We start from the raw sequence: 26,824 nt of genomic DNA on the forward strand, positions 1-26,824 counted from the left end.
GCGCACTCTACTGGTGGACTGTTGTAATTAAAATGGTTCATGGAAAGTTGCATGTTTGGAACAGTTGAAGGCAATAGTTCTTCGGATATGTTTAGATTACTTTGTTTTTCTTTGAGATTTCAAAAAAAAAAAACAAAAAAAAAAAAACTATTTTTTTTTTTTTTTTTTTGGGGGGGGGGGGGGATTTTGGCCTGGGGCCGCATTGAGTGACGGTGCGGGCCGCATGCGGCCCGCGGGCCGCCAGTTGCCCATCCCTGGTTTAATGGAAGATGCTTCTGAACATGTATCGCTAGTTTGACCACTTCAAATACTCTTTAATCTTAAAATAACTATGGAAGCTCAACACACTTCCATAGAAGACACGCTGACTTCTATAGAATCCAAATGATTGAAATTGGTCGTGGCGACAGAGAGCTTTAATCCATGCTGTTTTCCTAATTATTGTTCAGCCCTAATAGTTACACCTGCTGCCTTTCAAACTGTTTCATTACTTGAGCCCTGTTTCATATACAGTACTTTCACAAATCTACAAAAACACCACCAGACAGACAGACAAATTCACAGACACATTGATGCACATTCCCCATAAATCTATGAAAGCTTAGACATAGTGGTCAGACAGACTGTGTTGGTTTCTCTTCAGGTTCTTGGGTTTGTTGTTGTTCTTCTGTTTTCTTCAGTTGGTTCCTCTTCTGCTTGACTTGGTTCATTCCTTGTTGAACTTGTTCCACAGCCTCCTCATCTCCTGCAGCCTGAGCCAGAGACATCGCCTCCTTATAAACACTGACCGACTCGTCTAGACGATCTGGAAACACATTAATAACATGAATATTCATTATTACATTATCATTACAAACACTGACTCGTCTAGACCAGTGGTTCTCAACCAGTGGTCCGGGGACCACCAGTGGTCCTTGAGGGGGTTCCAGGTGGTCCCCAGCTAAATGATGGAGAGTTGGTAACGTAAAGGGACCCTTACAAATCTTTAACTCTTGAGAGCGTAACATTAAACCTAATGGACCCTTATGGATCCATTAGGTTTAATTTTACACTCTCAAGAGTTAAATTATTGTTAATCAGCAATACTTAATTTACAAGAAGTCTACACAATTAGAGAATGTAGAATAATTGTTATTTTGATCAACGTTTGCCTGTTATCTCTCCTATGGCACCAACATCAATACAGCATGGAATTGTGGACAAAATATCATCCAACGACAACACAATATTCAACGTTTTGGGTCTGAGAGTCTAAATCTCATCAAATGGTGGTTCCGTGGCTCAAATGCCAAATAAATAATGGACCTTGATATGAAAAGGGTTGAAAACAACTGGTCTAGACGACCTGGAAACACATTAAAGGGGAAATCCACCCATTTTCAATATGTAACTATGTCATTAATATAGCACAAAGGAGTTGTGTGGAAATAAGAAAAAATTTAAAAAAAAATTGCAAATTACACTGTGATGACTCATCATGGTGTAATTTGCAATGTTAAACCCAGAATCAATCCTCCAGTTCAAGACAACACAGAAAGGGGGGAACTTTTTTCTTATTTCCACACAACTCCTTTATGCTATATTAATGACATAGTTAAATATTGAAAAGGGGTGGATTTCCCCTTTAAAAACATGAATATTCATTGTTACATTATCATTATGAACACTGACTCCTCTAGACCAGTGGTTCTCAACCTGTAGGTTGATTTTGGGGGGGGTCCCCAGATGACAGTAAAGTGACAAATATAGGACTTAATAGACCATTTTAAAACATATATAAAACAAAAAGACCATTACTGCATCAAAATATTAAACAAACTAGAAACTGGTCAAACATCGGCCAAATTGTCAAATAAATATAAGAAAGAGGCTAAATTTGTTAAAATAGCCGATCTACAAGCTCACAACGCCTCATGTTGCAAGGTGTTGTGAGCTTGTAGATCTATTTTCAAATAGGTTGTAGATCTATTTTTGTGAGCTTGTAGCTATTTTCACAATATCTATCTGAAGAACAGAGTCAAATGTAATGCCTCAACTCCTACAATTCCAAGTGCTTGTGTCAAATAGTACCGTCTAAACACTAGCACCCACACATCAAATGAGAAGATTATCATGAGAACAACTCTAAACAGGTCACTGGAAGAGATGAAGGGCTTGATCTTAATTATTAGTTTTTGACGTGGGGTTTGACCAAGGGGGCCAAATTTCCCATACAGACTATGTCCAGCGGCTACACATCAAATAGAGTAGTACCGTCTGAATACCCAAACAGCAAATAGAGTTGGGTGCGGCATGTTGTGCGGTAAGTACTGGGAGCTGATGGTAGGTGTGGCGCCCCACCTCAGCAATCCATCTGCCAGGGGTCTAGCGTATTGTGACGGGGCTAGAATCCTGCGTTCTCGCCTGATAAGCCTCCTACCTACTTACTTACTTATACAAACACAATTGCCCGTGTTTGGGCGAGGGAAGCTAGACGGGGAGGGTGATAATTGTTACTGCATGTAATCCTACGGGTTAGGGTTAGGAAAAAAGGAGTGAGAAGCAACAAAATAAGGAAATCCACTATTCTATAAACACTGGATTGACTCAGAGTAACCATTGTACCCGTTTGTCTGTCTGTCTTTTATGCCCATATATGGAGTTCCGTGTCAGACAAGCCCAAATAGGGAGACTCGGCCAGCCTAAGACGTCGTAGTGATGACATCAGCATGCTCCATGTATGGGCGGGTTTATCAATATTTATTTTAGATCCTCTGTTCCGTCGAGTTTGGTGTCGGTCGGTGCCATATATGGGCATGCCCATAAATGAGTATAGGGATCGGATTGCCGGTTTGTAACCACATCGACAAGACGACAAAAATGCCTATATATGGGCATTTTGGTCGGATCAGCACCTATCTGACCGAATCGACGCCGGGTAATGAAGGCTAGGGTAGGCTAAGCCTTCCCAAATGTTATGCTGGGAAATTCTGGGAATTGCGCAAATTATATATAATATATGTGCGCAGCATTATTTAGTTAATTTTTTGATAATAAATCAGTAAAATCAGGCAAAAATAAGAATTAAATAACCTAACCCTAACCTAACCCTAAGCCTATAACCGAAATGAAGTAACCAAAAACCAAAAAGAAACTAACAAAAATCAAAAAAAAAAATGCCGCACGCGCGCAAAGCCGACCCCCAGCCTTCCCAATTGTCAAGCTCACCCGCCGCCTATGACGCCGGGCATGGCACTCCCTTGGGTTGTCTGCGACACACGAGATACGTGAACCACAGTTGTACACACAAGACGGACAGCTTGAGAGTTTGCACATTTATAGTAGGATTAGAAAGGCATTTCCTAAAAATATACTTGTGGTACAATGTGACGGGATCTAGTTGGAAGATGATGGTCAGATATTATATTTTTTTCAATATTACATGGAATTCTTCCAAAAATGTCAAACCTGTACAAATGAAAGCTGGTCCCTACTCCTCTGTGTGTTGTTTGTTTGGTAGGAGAGGACACAGAACGTAGTGTGTTAGTTTCATGTAAAGGTTTGGGATACTTTATGTTTCAGTTCAATGTGGAATCTACAGTGAAATTGTCAAACATCATGTTGGGTCTCAACACCCTACAGAGGAAGATATGTGTAAATGTAATACTAACAATAGAAAAACTGTCCATCTTTAAAACTTGGATGAGAAACAAAGATGACCACTAAAGGTTTTATAAAACGGACAGGGTGTCTGTTTTTCTTTCAGAGTTAAAGCTACGATTTTAAATGGATCTTCTGGTTAATGAGATTAATGGAAATGACACCTGGGCAGATATTTTGTGGTTACTGGACTAAAACACCCAAATTGAAATTGAAATTTTAAAATGAAGATTCTTTGTATGTATATATATTTTTGTATTTGTATAACATATGTGTGTGTATTGTATGTATACGTATGTACCATGGATATACCCCATTCTACTTTTATGTTTTGGCATGTTTAAAAATAAATGATATGCTGTAATCTAAAAATAAAATAAAAGAATGTCTGCATGTTTTTGTAAAGACTTTGATGTAGGCCTATGGGCTTAAAAACATTTAATTAGTAATGTATAAATAAACTGAGTGCCATGTGTGTGTTTTTTTGGGAGCAGAAATATAATATACATATAATTAAAAAAATAATAATTAAAAAAAGGATACACTAGACAATACATGGGTAGAGTAAATGGAACTTGTTACAAATCATCTGATGGTTAGGTCCATAGGATCTGATCTGATCCTATAGTCTGGATGGACGAGGTGACATTCTGAGTTCATAATTCAGAATAGATAACCTAGTTGTCATTGGTGGATGTATTATTGTCTCCGCCAGGTCGAAGGCATGGCGAGAGAGTATGTTTTGCTCCCTGTACGTCCGTCCTTCTGTCTGTGAACAGCTAATCTCCGGCACCGTTGGCCTGATCGCAGCGAAACTTTGCGCATACACTCCCTGGATGCCAATTCCGAACCTCTGCCCCAAATTTTTCACATGGGCCTGTTATAGCGCCACCAGGTGGCCGATTCTACCTGACCTGGCGGAGACCTGTGCTCCGAGGAGCACCTTTTCAAGTTTACTCTGTTGCTGTCATGGCTGCCAGTTCCCACCTGATGTCGTGTGGGAGTTCTGAGTGCTCCAGACCATACTGAATAACTGCTAGCTTACATAACATCTTCAAACCAGGATTCAAGTCTAGCATGTACAGGACACTGGGTTTGTCTCTGTATCCTCTAAAGAGAATGATACGATCTCCCACCATGCAACAGACACAGGCTGAATGGTACCTCCTCCCCTCTGGAACTGTCCCAGAAACACTGGGCCTTAACCATCTGTGGGTGTCAACATCAAATGCATAAAGCATGTTGGAGTCGTCCCCCTGGACATATATGAAGTCGTCACCTCTCTCCTCTACCTGAAAATTCACTAAACCCCCCCAGATGTAGACGATATCTTCTATGGGCACAGCTGTGTGGTTCACACAGTTGGAGGGAACCTCAGGGGGAAGTTCTCCTCTTCCAGTTGTCACAGGAGACAACTGAATCCATCTCAAAGACACTGTATTGAAGACGTGCACTGCAATCTGGTCCCTGTCATTCAAGTCAGAGTACCCTCCAAATGAGTACAGATTGTGTTCCACTGCAACAGCAGCATCGTAGGATCTCTTTGTTCCTCTGTTCAGATCCAAGGTCCAGTGCAACATGTTGGACAACAACAACAAAGTGGATGAAAGTGAAGTCTTAAGTCTCTGTAAAACAATGCAGTGCTGTTCCACATGCCAACACTTATATTGGTACAGCCACTCCCCTGTAACCAGTGGTGGAAAGTAACTAAATACATTTACTCAAGTACTGTACTTAAGTACAATTTTGAGGTATTGTTTTACTTGACTGGAGTATTTTAAATTTTCAGTACTTTTACTTCAACTCCACTACATCTCAGAGGCAAATATTGTACTTTTACTCTACTACAATGATATGAAAAATGTTAGTTAGATTCTACATTGCAGTATTGATACTTAACTCTTACCCTGCCAGAGTTTTTTCAGAACAGTCTGTAGCCTCTGCCAGGGTTTTGATCGATTTTGGTACCTTTTCGCATAGCCACAAAATATTTTTCTCAAGTATGATTGATCCCCAGAAAATTTCTAATCACAGATGAGATTCAGGTGTGGTTTCACAAATGTCAACGAGGTCAATTTGACCTTGTTGTCATGTGTTGTTTGATGTTTGAAAATAGCTCAAAACCAGTAGTTTCAAACCAAAAAACATTGTGAATTGTTTGTCCGTTTCAATTTTAACATTGAAGTGGATGGAGCAGCAAATCTTTGGAAATTGTTATCTCCTTATTCGTTTGGAATATCGAAAAGGTGTCAATACTAAATAATTAGAGAATCTTTTTATCTTTTTTTTTTTTGAAAAAAGTTATTATTTTTTTTTTTTTCCAGGACGTTTTTAAACGTCTTTGGCAGGCAACAGCTAATTTCTCAAAGACGTTTATAAACGTCTTTGGCAGTTATAGAGTTAAGTACAAATTGTTTGTACTTTTTCCACCACTGCCTGTAACTAAAGGGACGGGCAACGCGCGTTGGGTTGCGAGTGAATTCACATTTCAAATCGCATTGATTGACCTGTGATATAAACATAAGCTGACACAAGTTTTAATATCCAGACTTCTTCGAAAAAGGTAAGATTCAGAATCTAGTGCTGGATCTTGTGAGACCGGGGGGGACATGCGTTCCTGCGTCATCAAGCTTGCAAAAGCACAGCGAGGATTTGTAGAAACTAGAGCTGTAGTTTCAATTTCTAAAATGTAAAAAATATATATACAGCTATCATCAAACGTACAGTAGCTGATAAACAGACAACTAGTGAAGCGATGCTCTCCTCCGCTCCATTCAGTAGCCTACCTCCCGGGATTGGGACTGTGTTTTGCAGCCTAGACTCGTCGGAAATAAGCGCAACAAAAGCGTGCTTTCATCATCATCATCATCATTATTAGAATGGCCCAAATTGATAAACATTTCATGCACGCTTTGTATTGCGTATATGTGTATTATTTACATTTAATTTGGCTATATTTGAAGAGTTTAATTCTCGAGGAGGCAGACCATTAGGTTAAAAAAAAAATTGTAAAATAAAATGACAAATATCGTCCCAATAAAAGCATTCGGCGATTGGACCCATCCAATCGCTGACTGCCGGTATATTCCAACCGCCCAACCTTATAAATTAGTTGTCATTGACTGATTTATTTGAGTTCTTTGCCCTGCTGGCAGTGTGCACAAGACATTGACACGGATCATTGTAGTGGTTTAGGTGAAATTAGCTGCAGACGGATATGTGTACAGGGCTCAACTCACAGCCGTCTGGCGTCTGCCAGCCTGCAGATGAATGGATCATGGATGCTATCCTCCTATAATTTGAGAAACCTCTGTCTGTTTGTTTGTAGTGCGTGGTGAGACCAAAACTGTTCTGCCCGGTTCTCCTCAGTGGCTGGAGCAATTGATCTGAATTTGCACACAGCCATTCACCCTTACCATGTGCACGAAACAGGGAAGCCCGTTTTTCGATTTCACCAAATGTGAAATGTGTGTTTATTAGCGTTTTTGTGTTCGCTGGCTCCCGGGTTGCCAGATACTCGACTATTCAGCCAAGAATGAGAAAACTGTAGAAAAATAGGGCAAGGTGAGAACGCCTCTCCCACTGCACAAATGCACACAAACTGTCTTTTATATTTTTAAATCCATTTGTTTAGCAATTTCACACTCAAAGCCAAGTATTGGCAGATACTGAAAACAACTGTTTTACATTACATTTCCTGAATGGGACTAAAGCCCTCAGCTACATCTTTTTCTTGTATTTTCTTTTGGTCCGTGTAAAGCAAGAAAATGTCCCCCAAAATACAGTACTTTGTTTACTTTTTCATGGCTGGGGACACTGCAGCGATGGCAGGACAGGACAGAATTCCAAAGGTTATCATATGCAGTGCAACAGGCCACCTACTAGCCAAAATGTGGGGCAGATAACATAATTTGATAGGTAACCATATGCGGTGCAACAGGCCGCCTACTGGTCAAAATGTGGGACAGGTAACACAATTCAAATGTGGGGCAAAGAAAAACATTTAAAAGATAAACTTGGACCCAGTTGGACTACCATGCACACCATGGCTAGGGGAAGGGGAACACACACACGCACACCTCTAATATGAGATAAGAAAATAATAATCCTACAATAAATGTGCAAAATCTCTGTCCGTCCGTGTGTGTGTCTGTTGTTCACGTATCTCGAGAACCGTCCGATCGGCGCACGTATTACGACGCTCCGAGGGAGTGCCATGCACGGAATCTAATCTCTTTATATGTAGTGCAGCACAAAACAACCATGTCAACAAATCATATTTAAATATCTTGGCTTGAAAAAACTAAGTTGTCTTTAAAATAAAATGTCAGGATGTCCAGTGCAACAAAATGATAGTAGTGATGTTTTCAATGTAGTGGGTCCTGGGACCCCCTCCTTTGAATGGATCCCATGGAGAACTAATATGTGTAGTTTTTGAGAAGTGTTAAAACTATATTACTGAACATACTAGTAAAGTAGGCTAAGTAGCACCAATATATTAATGATAAAATAAAGACTAATAGTAGTAATAATAATAATAATAATAATAATAATAATAATAATAATAAATAGTAATAATAATAAATAGTAATAATAATTAACCTTGGTGTAATAATATTCAAGCTATATTTCTATAATAATAAAAAATAAATAAATAAAAAATAACAATAATAATAACAACCTTGGTGTAATAATATTCCAGCCATATTTCCCAGAAGGACGTGCAGGTCAGGATGGCCCGCGGTTCGACTCAGTTCCACCGCCTGCGTCACCAACGGCAACGCGTCGTCATGGCGACCCTGCAGGTCCAAGATGGTTGCCAGGTCGCTCATCAGCACCAAGGTCTGATGGGAAATAAACAACACAGGGTTACTATGGTAACCACATCCACATCCCTGTCTAAACTGTTGGTGTCAATCTGGCCCTGGAATAACTAACCACATAACCTAAACCAGGGGTTCTCTCACTTCTTCATCTCAAGGACCCCCAAATTGGTATTTGGCCACAGGCCCCCATCTGAAAATGTTTTGTGCCAGGGACCCCCAGAAGAGAAGATTTGTGTTTTAAAAATAAATCTAAATTATTCAAAATGTTCCAATACTTTCAAGATGAAAAAATAAAAAATAAAAAGTTCAAAAATAGCAGATGTACAAGCTCGCACTGTATGCTTGTAAACAAAAAACATGCATTAACCACTTCAGCCCCGTATAAGCTATTTGAAAATAGCTGATCTTCAAGCTCACAACACATGACTAAATCTGCCATTTTCAAAGGATTTTCTTTTACATTTTATACATATGAAAACTTGTGAATTAGGACATTCTGCGTAATGACTACTTTTACTTTGGGTACTTTAAGTATACTTTGACGCCAACACTTTTGTGTTTTTACACAAGTACATTTTGAACACCTAACTTTTACTTGTAACTGCACTATTTCTACTAATGTGGTATTGCTACTTTTACTCAAGTAAAAAACATATTGAGTACTTCTTCCACCGCAGGTTATCAGTACCTGGGGGTGTGTGTCCTAGTCACGTCTGTAGATACAGTACTGTATTATTATCTAATTCTGATCACTTCTGTTGCTACAGTACTGTATTATTATCTAAATCTGATAACTTCTGTAGATACAGTACTGTATTATTAACTCATTCTGATAACTTCTGTAGATACAGTACTGTATTATCTAAATCTGATAACTTCTGTAGATACAGTACTGTATTATTAACTCATTCTGATAACTTCTGTAGATACAGTACTGTATTATTATCTAATTCTGATCACTTCTGTAGATACAGTACTGTATTATTATCTAATTCTCATCACTTCTGTTGCTACAGTACTGTATTACCTAAATCTGATCACTTCTGTAGATACAGCACTGTATTATCTAAATTGGAATAGTCGAGATTGGAATAGTCTAACCCCATCCCTCAAAAAATGCAGTTCACTGGGCTCATTTAAAAGAGCCTTAAAAAAAAAAATCACCTTTCAGGAGGCCAAAAGAGGAGGTAGTACCATTTTCCCGTTAGACAGCCGACCCCCCCCCCCCTGTTCTTGTACATATTTTTTCCCCCTTTTTTATTTTTTTATTGTACATAGTGTTATTTTTGGCTGTTTTTTTTTGTATTGATATTTGAACTGTGGTGCCACTATATATGTCTATGAATTGAATACCAAGGCCCTCATTGGAAACAAGTCCGCAAGGACTTTCATGAACGGACCTGTCAGACAAAGTATTTTAAATGTAACTGTGCTGTTTTACATTTTTTGCCTAATAAAATATTCAATCAATCAATCCAAATCTGATCACTTCTGTAGACACAGTACTGTATTATCTAAATCTGATCACTTCTGTAGATACAGCACTGTATTATCTAAATCTGATCACTTCTGTAGATACATTACTGTATTATCTAAATCTGATCACTTCTGTAGACACAGCACTGTATTATTACCTAAATCTGATCACTTCTGTAGACACAGCACTGTATTATTACCTAAATCTGATCACTTCTGTAGACACAGCACTGTATTATCTAAATCTGATCACTTCTGTAGACACAGTACTGTATTACCGGACAAATACTATCACAAGATTGACAAAATTCGGTATAGGGCAAAATCAAGACTCTATTCCAAACATGACATGACCCCATTCCAGCTTTGTTGATGGGAGTAAAACAGGGGAATGAGCCTTTAATCACAAGTAAAACCCTGACATCCATAGTTTGGGCAAATCATGTTGTCCAAATAAATGTTTCACAATTTAAAAAAAAAGTGAATTTAGTTTAAAAATAAAGTTAAAATATCAGACCTACATGCTCACAACGCGTCATGATGCGACATGTTTTGAGCTTGAAGATCGGCTATTTGTAGTACGATGATGGATGATGACCGCTGGTCATCAGTACCTGGGGGTGTGTGTGTCCTTGCTCCTGGTCACAGATGAGCAGAGCCTGCTGGTAGTCCAGGGTAGCGTTGTACAGCTGCTGGGTGGAGGCGCGGTAGCGCGCACGAGAGTCCAAACACAACCCCAACAGCAGCCTGGTCTCCTTCCTGAGCGCTTCAGCCTCCTCTAGTGGACGTGACAGGACACAAAAACACCCAAAACCAGTGGTTCTCAAGCTTTTTCATGTCAACCACACGTTATTATGGATTCCACCAACGTTATAGGATAGACCCGCCTTACGTGTGTCTGATTGGCTTCCTGGCAGGCATAGTTAGGGTTAAGGTTAGATTTGTGCATTGTTACTTAGAATAGGCTTAAGGTTAGGTGTAAGCATAGTTTTACTGAGGTTAGGGTTAAGGTTAGGCTTAGGCATAGTTTTACTGAGGTTAAGGTTAAGGTTAGGTTTAGGCATACTTTTACTGAGGTTAAGGTTAAGCCATAGTTTTACTGAGGTTAGGGTTAAGGTTAGGTTTAAGCATAGTTTTACTGAGGTTAGGGTTAAAGGGTAAGACCACTTTGGTAGAGGTTTGGGTTGTGTAGTTACCTTGCCATGATGTAACTCCAAAGGTGGACAAGAAATACAAAATAATTGCTCCATTGATTAGAAATTGATAATTTTAATTATGCTCCTCATTGACTTACATTGTAGGGTAAAACAGCTCTCAAAGTCACTCTTTAAGCACTTAAACGAACGCAAACAAAGTTGATTCAGACAATATAGAACATCACCAAACCCAGTACTGTTTGTTTTTTTAATAAAAATGACTTCCTGCTGATTTTGCCATTTTTAATAAGTAGAAAACCCGAACTGGATCCGTGGATCCGGATCCAGATCTTCAAATAGTAAAATCAACAGGAAGTTGACATTTTTATTAAAAAAACAAACAGTACTGGGTTTGGTGATGCTCTATATTGTCTGAAACAGCTATGTTTGGGTTCATTTATGTGCTAAAAGAGTGATTTTGAGAGCTGTTTTACCATACAGTGTAACTCAATGAGGAGCATATTTTGAACTGTCAATTTCTAATCAATGGAGCAATTATTTTTGATTTCTTGCCCACCGTTGGAGTTACACCATGGCAAGGTAACTACACAACCCAAACCTCTACCAAAGTGGTCTTACCCTTTAAGTTTAGATTTAAGCATAGTTTTACTGAGGTTAGGGTTAAGGTTAGGTTTAGGCATACTTTTACTGAGGTTAGGGTTAAGTTTAAGCCATAGTTTTACTGAGGATAGGGTTAAGTTTAGATTTAGGCATAGTTTTACTGAGGTTAGGGTTAGGGTTATAGGTTAAGCCTTAGTTTTACAGAGGTTAGGGTTAAGTTTAGATGTAGGCATAGTTTTACTGAGGTTAGGGTTATAGGTTAAGCCATAGTTTTACTGAGTTTAGGGTTAGGATTAAGTTTAGGTTTAAGTATAGTTGCAAAAACGCTAGGAAGGGAGAACTGTCAATCACAGCGACTACTGGCCAATCACAATCACAGAAAAGCGATGATATCCATAAGCACGCGTCAAGGACGCCCAAATTAAGTATTATGTATTTGACCTCCCCATCTGAGAATGGTTTGTGCCAGGGACCCCAATACAAGATTTATGTTGTTAAAATGTTTCAAAAACATAATTTAAAAAGCAATATTTAATTTCAAGACAATGCGATGCATTGTAGATCTGTTATTTTCAAATAGCCGATGCACATGGGGTTAAAGTGGTTAAACAGATTTGAAAGCTATATTAGCCATTTTTAGACCGCCTGGAACAGTGGTTCCCAAATGTTTTAGCTCAAGACCCAAAAGAGAAATTAGACCCAGGACCCAGGGACCCAAACTAGTGAAAATAGCAGAGTTGTGAGCTCTGCTATTTGCTTGGCTATTTTCACTTTTTTTAGGCCCTTTGAAGTTTTAACACTGCTGTGACACTGCTGTGACACTGCTGGAGCAACGGTGCGCTGGGGGCCCCAGAGGGGCACACGTGGTCCCTGGTATGACTATTGTCACGGTAGACTCCTGAACAGTGATTGTGGCAGGTTTTGTATGGAATCAGAATAAACTTTGTCACATCACAGGTTTACAGGTGTAAAGAAGTAGGTGACATTTGTATTGTACGAGCTCCATCGTTTTTGTCAGACACGCCTTCCATCCATCATAAGACATAAGACCAGAGTACGTCTGATCCCAGTCTTGCCCAAATATGTAGTTCCACGCTGATGTCATCAATATGATGTTAGTTTTGCCCAAATATGGAGTTGTGTTGGTGTGGCTGTACCAATATAAGTGTTAGCATGTGGAACATCACTGCATTGTTTTACAGAGACTTGAAGACTTCTTTTTCTTCCACTTTGTTGTTGTGGTCCAAAATGTTGCACTGGACCTTGGATCTGAACAGAGGAACAAAGAGATCCTTTCATGCTGCTGTAGCAGTGGGACACAATCTGTACTCCTTTGGAGGGTACTGTAACTTGAATGACAGGGACCAGATTGCAGTGCATGTCTTTAATACAGTGTCTTTGAGATGGATTCAGTTGCCTCCTGTGACAACTGGAAGAGGAGAACTTCCCCCTGAGGTTCCCTCCAACTGTGTAGATCACACAGCTGTGCTCATAGAAGATATTGTCTACATCTGGGGGGGGTGTAGTGAACTTTCAGATAGAGGAGCATGCTGACTTCATATATATCCATGGGCACCACTCCAACATGCTTTATGCATTTGATGTCGACACCCACAGATGGTTAAGGCCCAGTGTTTCTGGGACAGTTCCAGAGGGGAGGAAGAACCACTCAGCCTGTGTCTTGGGGAAGGTCATGTATATCTATGGAGGATACAACCAGCTGACTGGAGACACTAATGACATCTACAAGTTGGACACCACCGCAATGGTCTGGTCTTTAATTAACACCACAAGCACTCCACCACCTGTTTCATCAGAACACTCTGCCACCATCATTGGGACAAAGATGTGTGTATTTGGGGGCTATCCTGACCATGACAACAACATCAGAGTGTTTGACACAGAGACCAACTGCTGGCTGAACACGCCTTCTGCACAGCTTCTTCCAGAAGGACGCTGGAATCATTCAGCCTTTACCTACAATGGAGAGCTGTACATATTGGGTGGTTACGCTGATCATTTGAAGAAGAAATTAAACGATCTGTGGAAATTTAATCCAGAGACCTTCTCCTGGAAGAAGGTTGAGCCCAAGGGGAAACGCCCATTTCGGATGAGTTGTATGTCCTGTTGCATGGTGGGAGATCGTGTCATCCTCTTTAGAGGATTCAGAGACACACCCAATAATCTGTTCATCTTAGACTTGAGTCCAAGTCTGAAGACATTATGTAAGCTAGCAGTTATTCAGTATGGCCTGGAGCAGTCAGAACTCCCACACGACATCAGGTGGGAAGTGGCAGCCATGACAGCAACAGAATAAACTAGAAAATGTGCTCCTCGGAGCACAAGTCTCCGCCAGCAGACTATAGCAATTATATTATCATAGCAATAACTAATGAGATAGTTGAGATGTTTAAAAAAAGATAGGATGAATTTTTTTTTTGAAGATTGAGGACACACACACGCACGGACGGGTGATTTGGACTAGAAGATACTGTTCCAATCAAGACTGATTGATCCTGTCTTACCTCGCTTCAAAAACGTAAACGGCTTTTTGAAGTGACACACCTTTTTATTATAGGATTGTATTTCGTCATGCGTCCCTCTAGCCAATCAGAGACATTGATGTCAACATATTGACACGTATTAAGAGTTCGGCTTTGTTGTGGGATCATTTCAACTCTAGTCCTCTTCTACGTTACAATTGTAGATGAGTATGCTTTCTTAGCTTTGGCCTTCTGCGCCTTTGCTTGACCAATGTTAGGTGTTCTCAGAGGGAAACACACACGCACAGACGGGTGACTTGGACTTACTGAAGGTACTGTTCCAATCAAGTCTGATTGATCCTGTTTTACCTCACTTCAAAAAGTAGGGGCTTTTTGAAGTGACACACCTATTTATAGAATTTTATTTCGTCACGCGTCCCTCTAGCCAATCAGAGGCATTGGTGTCAACAAATTGACACGTGTCACGTGGAGCTTGCCCAATGTTAGCTTGGCTAACAATGTTTGCTCACACAAAGCGAAAACATATTCTCCACCTTCGGCGGAGACAATAATACAAGGACAACTGTGTTGTCTTTTGTGAATTATAAACTCAGACCATCACACTGTCCATCCAGACTATAGGTCTGATCAGATCCTAGTTGTAACAGGTTAAAATAACTCACTGCAGGGTCCTGTAGTATTACAGGTGTAAAGTTCTGGGTGATTTGTTTCCCTTTTTGGGGGGGGGCGGGGGGGGGGTAGAGAAGGGACAGAGGTAGAGTGAGAGCAAAGGGGAAGGGATAGAAAACAAACAAAACGCTGGTTGGTACAGTGGTAAAGTCCCTGCCCACCACCACGGAGGTTGTGGGTTAGAATCCACCGTGGTGCATCCGGCTTTGTCGGGCGTCTACGCGAACACAATTGACCCGTGTCCGGGGGAGGGAAACCGGGCGGGGAGGGTGACATTGGTCACTGTACGTCCTCCTACGGGCTGGGGGCGGAGCCTGTCAGCAGGGAGTGTTGGGCGGGAGGAGTAGGACGAAGGCTCTACATCCTCCTGGTGGGGGCTCCTCACTGGCAGGTGAGTCAGTAGGATACGACAGTAGGGACAACACAGAAATGTGTGTGTGGAGGAATTAATTGACATAAATACTAAATTGGGGAGAAAAGTTGTGAAAAATAAACTCTAAATAGAAAAAAGTGGAAAAACAAAAAACAAATAAAGATAATCCGGTATACACATACATATATACATACAGAAATGGCGGCATGGGTCATGATCCAAGTCGTGGTCCAAGAATCCAGTCAAAATAAATGTGATTGTGCGACCTGTGACAGGCCAAAGTGTGAAGCGGCCTCTCATAGAACCACTGGAAGGGATTCACCCTTCCAGTGCCCTGGAATTCAGGTGCTCCAGGGCACTGGAACACCTTTATAGTGCTATGAGCTTGTAGATCTGCTTTTTTTTTGGAATAGCCAAAGAAATCTATAAAATGACACAGATGCGTTCCCGGTCTTAATGGATTAAAGAAGAGTTTTTCCGTTGCCGCTGTCGTCAAATCCTCGCTAAATGTCAGGTCTCTGCTCTATATGTAAAGTGTCTTAAGACAACCTGTTTATATTTGGCACTACAATAGTGCCAAATTACACCTGAAACGTTGAGTTCTTCCTTGCCCCATGACCAACCTTTTCACAATGTTTCATCCACATCTGATCACTTCTGTAGACACAGTACTGTATTACCTAAATCTGATCACTTCTGTAGACACAGTACTGTATTACCTAAATCTGATCACTTCTGTAGACACAGTACTGTATTACCTAAATCTGATCCCTTCTGTAGACACAGTACTGTATTACCTAACGGACAAATACTGTATCACAAAATGGACAAAATCATGACTTTTCTAAACATGACATGACCCCATTCCAGCTTTGTTGATGGCAGTAAAAAAGGGGAATTAGCCTTTAACACATCGACCGCCAGAGGTTAATCTCATAATGTACTCACCAGTGCCAAGGTGTTTTTGTTGTTTTTTTGTTTTTTTCATGTCGCCATAGATCTTGTTAAAATCCTTAAGATTGAGATTGAGCCGGTCTGTTTACATCCGCGACATCCCACTGTATCTCCCAGTGAAAACCACGTGTCAAACGGGGTATCCATGTTGTAGTTAGAGCGGATTACGTTAAACAGTGAAATGCGAGGAGAAAAAACTACAGGAAGAGAATTGAGTTTCAGTTTCGTCTGTAGAACGAGGGCGGACGTGATCGTCAAAACCGGATCCCAAATAATTCCGTTTCCGGTCATCAAACCGGAAACGGAAGTGGATAAAAAAAATTCCGAAAGTGCACCCGGACCGCGCACGCGCGAAAAGACCGTGGACCGTAGGGCTACGGTCTCGGCGCTTAACAGTTGGATTTAACGGACCGTAGGACTACGTTCTTGGCGGTTAATGTGTTAATCACAAGTAAAACCCTGACCCCTCGTTTGGACAAATCTTTTTACCCAAACTAAATTTTCACAAGTTAAACAAAATGTTTTTTTTTGTTTTCAAATAACGTGAAAATAGCAGATCTACATGCTGCCAACGCAACATGTTTTGCGCTTTGGCTATTTTGGCTATTTGTAGTACGATGATAGATAAAGGGCTGAAGTGGATAAGGTAGATAGTGTAGGTCAGTGGTTCTCAACCTGTGGGTCGGGATCCCCATATTATTTGGGGGTGGGGGGTCCCCAGATGACAGTGAAGTGAAAATGTAAGGACTTTTGGGGTATTTTTAATACCAAGTAGAAAGAAAAAGATCATTACTGTATCAAAAGTAATCAACACTATAAAAACAGGTTAAACATTGGCCAAATTGTCAAATAATATAAGAAAGAGGCAAGAAAATAGCAGCATAGATCTTCTATTTTCACAATATTTATCTGTGGAACCGAGTCAAACTAAATGTAATCCCTCAACTCATACATTCCAAGTCCTTATCGGGGTGGTGGTGGTGGTGGTGGGGTCCCCAGGAGGGAGGGGGGGGGGGTCCCCAGTTCAAATATGATTACTTTGGGGGGTTGTGGCCTGAAAAGGTTGAGAACCACTGGTGTAAGTGATATAGAAGCTAGTGGAGATGAACAGTTACCAACCTGTCAGCTGGTCCTCAGGCAGGTCTTTGTGCTTCAACAGTTTAGCCTCCAGAGAGTCGATACAGAAACTGTAACCAATGTCTGCTAGGTCCTTCCTGAGAGAGAGACAGACAGACAGACAGACACAAAATTATAAAGTTACATGTTTAAGCAATAACAATCATCCTTCCATAAATGTATAGACTCAGGGGGGTCACTACAGAAAGAGCAGTATGCAGAAATGTGGCTTATAATGATGGCATGAGACTGCTCCTTAAAGTGCCACGATGCAGCAGTGCAAGCCAAATGTTTGCACCCAATTCGGAGGCTGTCAATGCACTGAATGGGACATTATCACGTTTAATCAGACTATTGATGGGTCTAAGTAGGTGCGATACTGACCTACCCCATTTAATCAGACTATTGATGGGTCTAAGTAGGTGCGATACTGACCTACCCCATTTAATCAGACTATTGATTGGTGAGATTATACTGACCTACCGACGGGGCTCAGGAGGTGTTTTGTATAAAGTTTAGTTTTGGACCGCGTCGGAGGCGCAACGTTCGGCAACGTTCGGCACGGCAATTCGCTCGCATTAGCCCGCTCGGTGGTGCCTCTCGTGGCTCAAGTTCGCTTGAGCCGACTCAGCGCCGTTTGAGTTGTGTACCGATTGCCCCCGGGTAGGTCAGTATCTCACCTATCAATAGTCTGATTAAACGTGGGTAGGTCAGTATCTCACCTACTTAGACCAATCAATAGTCTGATTAAGCCGGTAATGTTTGTCAGTATTGGTGTACCCACCCTGCTCCGCTGTGCTGCGGAACCTCATGTACAAATGTATGTGTAGGCTGTCTGGTTCTGTCAACAGCATAATTTCAATTCTGACTAACCCTGTATTGAGTTTGGTCAGGTTTGTCAGGTTTGTCTCTAAATTGTGGAACCATTGGCATGTAAGCCTGTATATGAATTTATGATTTCATGTGGACTATGTCCGCATTTGTTTGTAATTGTATTTTTTACAGTATGTAATTTTTTTACATTTTCCCACCACTTTCTGGCCCACTTGAAAATCTTGAAAGCTTTCACGGCCCACCCACCTGACCACTTAACTCATTGAGTGCCATTGACGTGTTTCACGTGTTTTACCGCAATGGCGCAACGTGCCAATGACGTGTTTGACGTGTTTTTGAAACAAGACCAGGAGACCTGGTTCTGCCAGACCCAGATTTCACATGACGTGTCAGCCTGTGTCTATGCCCATGTATGGACGAAAAGGGGGACAGACTTTTATGGCTGGGGCCTAAGGACAAAGTGACCAAAACCTGTTTTTTGCCCATGTATGGAGAAAACGGGTACAAAACATGCCCATGTATGGACGAAAAGGGGGACAGACTTTTATGGCTGGGGCCTAAGGACAAAGTGACCAAAACCTGTTTTTTGCCCATGTATGGAGAAAACAGGTACAAAACATGCCCGTGTATGGACGAAAGGGGGACAGACTTTTATGGCTGGGGCCCAAGGACAAAGTGACCATGCCCATGTATGGACGAAACAGGTACAAAGCCTCATGTAAGCCGACCCCTTGGGTCTGGCAAAAATATGTAAACAACAATGTAAACCATTGACTTATTGTTTACCTTATTACTGAAAAGGCTGTATCTCGGCTCCTGAGCACTTTTTTTTTTACTATGTATTTTTGGCTGGCTCAGTTTGCAATTATTTTTTTATTTCATGGCTCTGAATGAGTTGACAGCCGTTTTAAGTGGTCAGATGGGTGGGCTGTGTGCATTTTCAGAGGGCGTTTATGTGAGATGAGATTTACTTTATTAATCCCCGATGGCAAATTGAGGCGTTACAGCAGCATAATGTGATCAAATAAATAATCAACAAGACAAACAAAAAACACATCAGACACACATGGACAGAGTCACACAAGAACAGGGCCGACACAGAACCATATGCATTCAGGGAGGAACTTCTCTTGCATGATGGCAGTTAAAGCAGCTGTCAAAAATCGTTAAAGTATTATATTCTGATAGTAATCATTGCTACAGAGCGTTTGTTCGGTCACAGGGGTCTCTCCAGCTCTTTAGTAGACAGAATAATATATACATTTTCAGGTTGGTGACAACATTTAAGCCAATCAGGAGAGAGCACTGAAAATGCATTTTCTGTTTAATTAAGAGCTGGAGAGACATGGGAGACTCCTTTTACTGGACGAACACTCTATGAGTACTATCAGAAAATAGAGCTATTTAACACTTATTTTAACCAAAGTAAATCACTTACCCTACCTTTAAGTATTTTGCAAATTATTTGGGGACCCACTTGCAATGTCCTCGCGGCCCACCAGTGGGCTCCGGCCCACAGGTTGAGAACCTCTGTGCTAAATGACCGAATTGTAAACTGGACTCTGTACAGACAGCAGGACTTACTTGTTCTGACCGGCGTAGATGGTGGCCAGTTTCAGAGAGATTTCTACGACGCCGTTGTCATCCTTTAAAACAAGAGACAAACACACCATGAGTCCTCAAGTACTGCTCGTTTTATCTCCTCCTAGGACCTCTCAGCTCCGAACTCAACAAGATCTGCATCTGGCTCTCTGACAACAAACTTTCATTACACCTGGGTAAAACTGAATCCATCCTCTTTGGGTCCAGTCCTAACCTTAACAAGGTAGAGAGTTTCACGATCAAAGTGGGTGATGATGTCATCAAAAGAAAGGATGAAATTACCTACCTGGGCTCCATCTTGGAGGCAAACCTCTCTGGTAACAAAAACGCAGAAAAAGTGATAAAAAATGTCAACCAAACAACACGCTATTTGTGGAGGATTGATCGTCTAGTCAGTAAGAATACTCTGAAAATTCTTGCAGGGGCCCTCATTCAAGGTCATTATGATTATGCATGCACCTCATGGTATCACAACACCTCCAAGGCCTTAAAAACAAGGCTCCAAACATCCCAAAACAAACTTGTAAGGCTACTTCTTGGCCTCAATCACATAACCCATCTAACCCCTGCTCATTTTGCTAGGATTGGATGGCTTAGGGTTGAGGACAGAGTACAGCAACTTGCTATGGGCCTGGTCTTCAAGATACACCACAACATTGGGATCCCCCTGTATTTGTCAAAATACTTCCAAAATGTTAATGCAGTCCATGATCATAACACCAGAGGCAGCTCCACAAATCATGTTCAACCCAGATTTGGCTCAACTAAGGGAATGAACTCGTTCTCATGCTATTCATCGAAAATGTGGAATGCCCTACCAAAAGGAGTAAAGGAGTGTAAAACCCTACTCACTTTCAAAACTGCCCTAAAGATACACCTTCAGGAGGCTGCAATTCGAAAATGGCCCCTGTCTAAGTCTTAAAGGGGTAGTTCACCCCCAAAATAACTTTTTTTCTATGGATTACTCACCCCATGGAGCCTTGAATTCATGGATATTTTTTTGTTTTTGTCGCATTCCTTCCTTTATTATTTGATTATAATAAATTTAGCCCCATTGATTCCGGTAGGAGACACAAATGCATTTGTGTCTCCTACAGGAATCAATGGGGACAAATTTATTATAATCAAATTATTGGCTTAGGAATGTGACAAAAACAAAAAAATATCTATGAATTCAAGGCTCCAGGTGGTGAGGAATACATAGAAAAAAAGTTATTTTGGGGGTGAACTACCCCTTTAACCTACCCCCCCACCCTCCTTCATTTTCCTCTTTTGTATATATATATATATATTTTCTCTTCATACCAGTAACCTGAAAGCTGATTGTATGACATTCTGTATAGTAGTGTGTTTATCTATCTGCCTTATATTTCATCATGATTTGTGTGCATGGGGGTCTCATCTTAAACAAGCTTAGTGCTTAATGAGAGTTCCAGTTTAGTAGACCTTGTATTGTGAATTTGTACTTCCATGTACTGTCATGTACTATTCTCATGTCTTACTAAATAAACTACATCAATCACATCAATCAAACCTTTAGTACTGCTGGTTTTATCTCCTACCGGGACCTCTAGTACTGCTGGTTTTATCTCCTACCGGGACCTCAAGTACTGCTGGCTTTATCTCCTACCAGGACCTCTAGTATGGCTGGTTTTATCTCCTACCGGGACCTCTAGTACTGCTGGTTTTTATCTCCTACCAGGACCTCTAGTACTGCTGGTTTTATCTCCTACCAGGACCTCTAGTACTGCTGGTTTTATCTCCTACCAGGACCTCTAGTACTGCTGGTTTTATCTCCTACCAGGACCTCTAGTATGGCTGGTTTTATCTCCTACCAGGACCTCTAGTACTGCTGGTTTTATCTCCTACCAGGACCTCTAGTACTGCTGGTTTTATCTCCTACCAGGACCTCTAGTATGGCTGGTTTTATCTCCTACCAGGACCTCTAGTACTGCTGGTTTTATCTCCTACCAGGACCTCTAGTATGGCTGGTTTTATCTCCTACCGGGACCTCTAGTACTGCTGGTTTTATGTCCTACCGGGACCTCTAGTACTGCTGGTTTTATCTCCTACCGGGACCTCTAGTACTACTGGTTTTATCTCCTACCGGGACCTATAGTACTGCTGGTTCTATCTCCTACCGGGACCTCTAGTACTACTGGTTTTATCTCCTACCAGGACCTATAGTACTGCTGGTTTTATCTCCTACCAGGACCTCTAGTACTGCTGATTTTATCTCCTACCAGGACCTCTAGTACTGCTGGTTTTATCTCCTACCAGAACACACACCTACCTGTGGTGTTCCTCCAGCCAACATGAAGCTCATGGCTGCCTTGAAGAGTTTCTCTGCCTGAGGAGAGAACAGATTAGAACTGATGATCTGCAGTGTGATTCACTCACTCAATCACTCACTCTCTGCTCAAAAGGTGGAGCGATCTGCTACTTTTACTTTTTTCGAATCCTGAAAAGTCACTGTTTTGGACATGTGAGGTTTCCACCTGACAGAGACGATATGTAAATTACCGTAATTTTCGCACTATAAGCCGCACCTGAATATAAGCCGCACCTGAATATAAGCCGCAGCAGCTAAATTGAATGATTTGTACATATATAAGCCACACTGGACAATAAGCCGCGGGTGTAAAATCCATAGATTTAGGAGGTCCCCTAGTGGCCGTTAGCTGTAAAAATCCATAGATAAGCCGCACCGTTATATAAGCCGCAGGGTCGAAAAATGTGAAAAAAAAAGTCGCGGCTTATAGTCCGAAATTTACGGGTAGCTTAATTTCTACCACGCGGTCGGTCTGATGTGTGAACCAATGTGAGCCCTGAACACAGTCTGTCTGTATCATTATATATTCAACTAAATCATTTCAACTAAATGATCTTACTTGGTCCAGTTGTCCCTGCACATACGCCAGGTTAGCCATCTGCAGATATGACACAATACATTCATCAGTGTTAGAATATGTATCATAACACAGTATTTATCACACATGCATTAATCAATCGTATAATACTCATCACCTATTTATAATATATTTATTACACATGACACTATACATTCATCAATGTTATATACTATGAATCACATTTATCACACAGTGGGTATACATTATAATATGTATAGTCTATTTATCATAATATGTACAATAAATTTACCAGACAGTATGTATGTATGTGTATATATATATATATATATATATATATATATATATATATATATATATATATATATATATATATATATATATACACATACGTGATATACACGTACGCACACACACACATGTGTATGTGTGTGCGTGTGTGTAAATGATCATGTATTTATTTAGGACAAAACATCATATTGTACCTTTATTCTATCCCCCCCCCCCTTTTCTTTTTGCCATTTTGCTAGTATTTTGTCCATGCACTTTTATGTTATAAAATCAATACAAAATTGCTCACAGAAAATATATATATTCATGATATTTATATAACTACAAAATATGATAATATATGGATATATTTACCAGACTGTAGAAATAAATGATAATCATTTTATATATTTACCAGGCTGTATGTATAGATGATAGCTTGGTTGTTGTGTGTCCGGTGCGCTAGCGCCACCGCCTGGTGAAGAAAGTCTGATGCTACCTGGAGCTGACCTCTGTACATACTCAACTACACGCACACGCACACACACACACACACACACACACACACACACACATTACAATTACGTCATACTTTGGCATCATAATAACATATTAATGACATTCTTACTTTCTTCAGCAGTAGTCTGATCTCATCAACATATTCATACTTTAAAAGGAGTAGTTCGCCCAAAAAATGACTTATTTTCAAACAATTACACCCCATGAAGCATTAAATTCATGGAGATTTTTTTGTTTCTGTCGCATTCCTAAGCCAATAATTTTATTACCGGCGGAAAGATGCTAATGTATCCGGTAGGACCGGAAATACTCCCAGTCATCAAATTATTGGCTCAGGAATGCGTCAAAAGCAAAAACTAAAAGATCGCCATGAATTCAAGGCATCATGGGGTGTGTAATTGATAGAAAATAAGTAAATTTCTGGGTGAACTATACTTTTAACATCATATAACATCACATTAACATATCATTAATAATTCATACTTTAGCTTTCTTCAGCAGTAGTATAATCTCTTCCTCCTGCTTTTGAGCATCAGTTCGTTTGTCTTCCTCCTCAAACAAGTTGAACAGAGAGAACGCTGGAATAAGAAAAGAAAATACAATTCATTAGAGGGACACAGGACACTATCAGTCACCAGAAGCAGAGCGTGTTTTTAGCGGTGCCAGCCGCTCTACATACGTGTCTGTCCGTCCGTCCGTATGAGCACGGCAAAGAAGCAACACTGCACACGTGCGCACAACATGAACGCAGTGTGCAATTTCCGTGAAACTTTCCACGCATATTCCCACTAGGCCCAGGAAGAATTGCCCCCCTTTTCACATTGCCCTGTTATAGCGCCACCAGGAGGCCAATTTTGGCAAAACAATTGTTTTTAAAATACTTCTACACATTTTCTCCAAACGTCACGCAAATCATATTCCCACTAGGCCCAGGAAGAATTGCCCCCCTTTTCACATTGCCCTGTTATAGCGCCACCAGGAGGCACGGCAAAGAAGCAACACTGCACACGTGCCCACAACATGAACGCAGTGTGCAATTTCCGTGAAACTTTCCACGCATATTCCCACTAGGCCCAGGAAGAATTGCCCCCCTTTTCACATTGCCCTGTTATAGCGCCACCAGGAGGCCAATTTTGTCAAAACAATTGTTTTTAAAATACTTTTACACATTTTCTCCAAACGTCACGCAAATCAGTACACATATTTACTGCATAGAGGCCAAGGAAAAACCTTGGAATGCATTTGGTGATTTGCTTCCAGTGGCGCTGTTCAGTAGCCTTGAAATGAATTTACAGGGATTTAACATTGTTTCTCTAGTTCATATATAGCCCAATTAAATAAACTCATCAAAGGCACCGCTTCCTTCACACAGGGTGTGATTTTTTCAATGAGTCTAACATTCATTAGAAGGACAATATCAGTCACCAGAAGCAGGGATGTGTGTTTTCAATGAGTCTAATGTCTAACATTCATTAGAAGGACAATATCAGTCACCAGACGCAGGGACGTGTGTTTTCAATGAGTCTAACATTCATTAGAAGGACAATATCAGTCACCAGACGCAGGGATGTGTGTTTTAAATGAGTCTAACATTCATTAGAAGGAAAATATCAGTCACCAGAAGCAGAACGTGTTTTTTCAAGGAGTCTAACATTCATTAGAAGGACAAGCAGAGGCGATGATTGGCAGTCAAAAGCCCTCAACAGCGACACCCGCAGGCAAAGATTTATTTTTTCATTGCAGTTGAAAAGCCTTTAGAAATCAGAGAGAAAAATCCTGCCATGGATCACTGAAGTGGATTTTTTAGTTAAAACTTTTAATACAAGTTTGAAGGACCATGATAAATACTTTTAATGTGTTGTAAAACTGAATGTCATGAAACCTTTAACCATGATAGATTCATTGAAAACACCCGTCCTTGGTTCTTCTTTTATTTTCAATCATGTTCCAAAAAAAAAGGTGAAATACATTCAGATGAAATATCCCTTTAAGTACAGTACTCAAGTAAATGTACTTTTTGACAGTTTTTGACCAATAAGCACCTTTGTTTGCACCTTCAAAGGGTCAAACAAGGGAATCACGCAACGTTGATTCCCTTCTCCCATTTGCTCATACTAGGACATGATGTATGTGTAGGCGGGGGCACGGTGGCGCAGTCGGTAGCGCTGTCGCCTCACAGCTAGAGGCGGTGCCCATACCCTAGGTGGGGTTGGCGAAAGGGCCTTTCTGTGTGGAGTTTGCATGTTCTCCCCGTGTCCCCTAGGGTAGGTACCCTCACAAAAACATGCAGTAATCCTGGTCACTATACTGCCTCCCCCTGGCCAGCCGGGGCGCCTGATAGAGGGGAAAGGAACTGGTTGGAATAACGTGTTCCTTCCACGCGCTACGTCCAACCGGGGAAACTCTCCCCTGTCAGGTGACAAGAAGGTCAGTTGGCTCTCATGCATTGAAGGAGGCATGAGCTCGGCCCTGGCCTCCCTAGGTTGGCAGAGGGAGTGTAGTTCCCAGGATTACATAGACTATTTTCCGCCATTTGAAAATAGCCGATCCACAAGCTGACAATGCGTCGCGACACATTGTGCGCTTGTAGATCTGCTATTTTCAAAAGATTTGTATCCATTTGAAAACTTGTGAAATGACATTCTACACAATGAGTACGTTTTACTTCAAGTACATTTTGATACCAATACTTTTGTACTTTTACTCCAGTAAATTTAGAATTCCGGACTTTTCCTTGCAACGGAGTCTTTCTACATTGCAATATTGATACTTTTACTTAAGTAAAAAATGTGAGTACTTTTTCCCCCACCACTGGCCATTACTAGGAACGGAAGGCTGAACGAGAACCACCTGGAAGTGAGCTTCAATTTCCAGGGAAGGGGGTTTGCCCCCTGGTATATTAACTCACCCATGGCTCCCAGTCCAGCACTGGTCCACTTGGTTTGGTTAGACTGGTTTCTGCTGCCAGAATAAACCACGCAACACTCTGCCCTTCTGGAAGCATCTTCTTCCCAGTTGTGCCGGTCATTATTTAAACTGCTCACTGGACTCCTGTCCGCACCATTAAATAATGTGCGTGTGAGAGTCGTCCTGGGAGATTTAAGGACGCGACGCAACGCACCGGACAACATGGACGTCGCCATGTTGGAATGGGCGGGAGTCAGGTCACGTGACGTGTGTATGTTACACAAATCGTGCGTTGACTTTCAAAATAAAATAAAAGCTCATCATACTTTTTTATTTCTCTTTCTTTATACATTTATTTCTGTCCAATTTGTATTCGTTTTTTTGCACTCCTGTTTTGTACCTTCTGCTTTTGTACAGGCAGTTTTTTTTTTGTTTTTTTTTGTACAATTAATACTTCAGCTGCCAATCAAGCACACATGTCATGCATTAATTGTTCTTGTATTTATGC

General features: G+C 40.9%; 1 protein-coding gene across 1 annotated transcript; it reads right to left on the minus strand.

Moving 5' to 3' along the window:
• Positions 1-168: 168 nt before the first annotated feature.
• On the minus strand, positions 169-26,551 carry ttc19 (tetratricopeptide repeat domain 19). The gene is made up of 10 exons (XM_080440972.1): positions 26,318-26,551; positions 23,893-23,987; positions 23,306-23,416; positions 22,642-22,680; positions 22,044-22,100; positions 19,733-19,794; positions 17,318-17,412; positions 10,556-10,719; positions 8,321-8,483; positions 169-805 (listed from the first exon to the last, which is right to left on the minus strand). The coding sequence occupies exons 1-10, from the start codon at positions 26,538-26,540 to the stop codon at positions 615-617; spliced, it is 1,200 nt and encodes a 399-aa protein (XP_080297098.1). The 5' UTR covers positions 26,541-26,551; the 3' UTR covers positions 169-614.
• Between the last annotated feature and the right edge of the window lie 273 nt (positions 26,552-26,824).

The sequence above is a fragment of the Gymnoscopelus braueri genome (genome assembly GCF_963280865.1).
Source record: "Gymnoscopelus braueri genome assembly, chromosome: 10".
Taxonomy (NCBI): Eukaryota; Metazoa; Chordata; class Actinopteri; order Myctophiformes; family Myctophidae; genus Gymnoscopelus; species Gymnoscopelus braueri.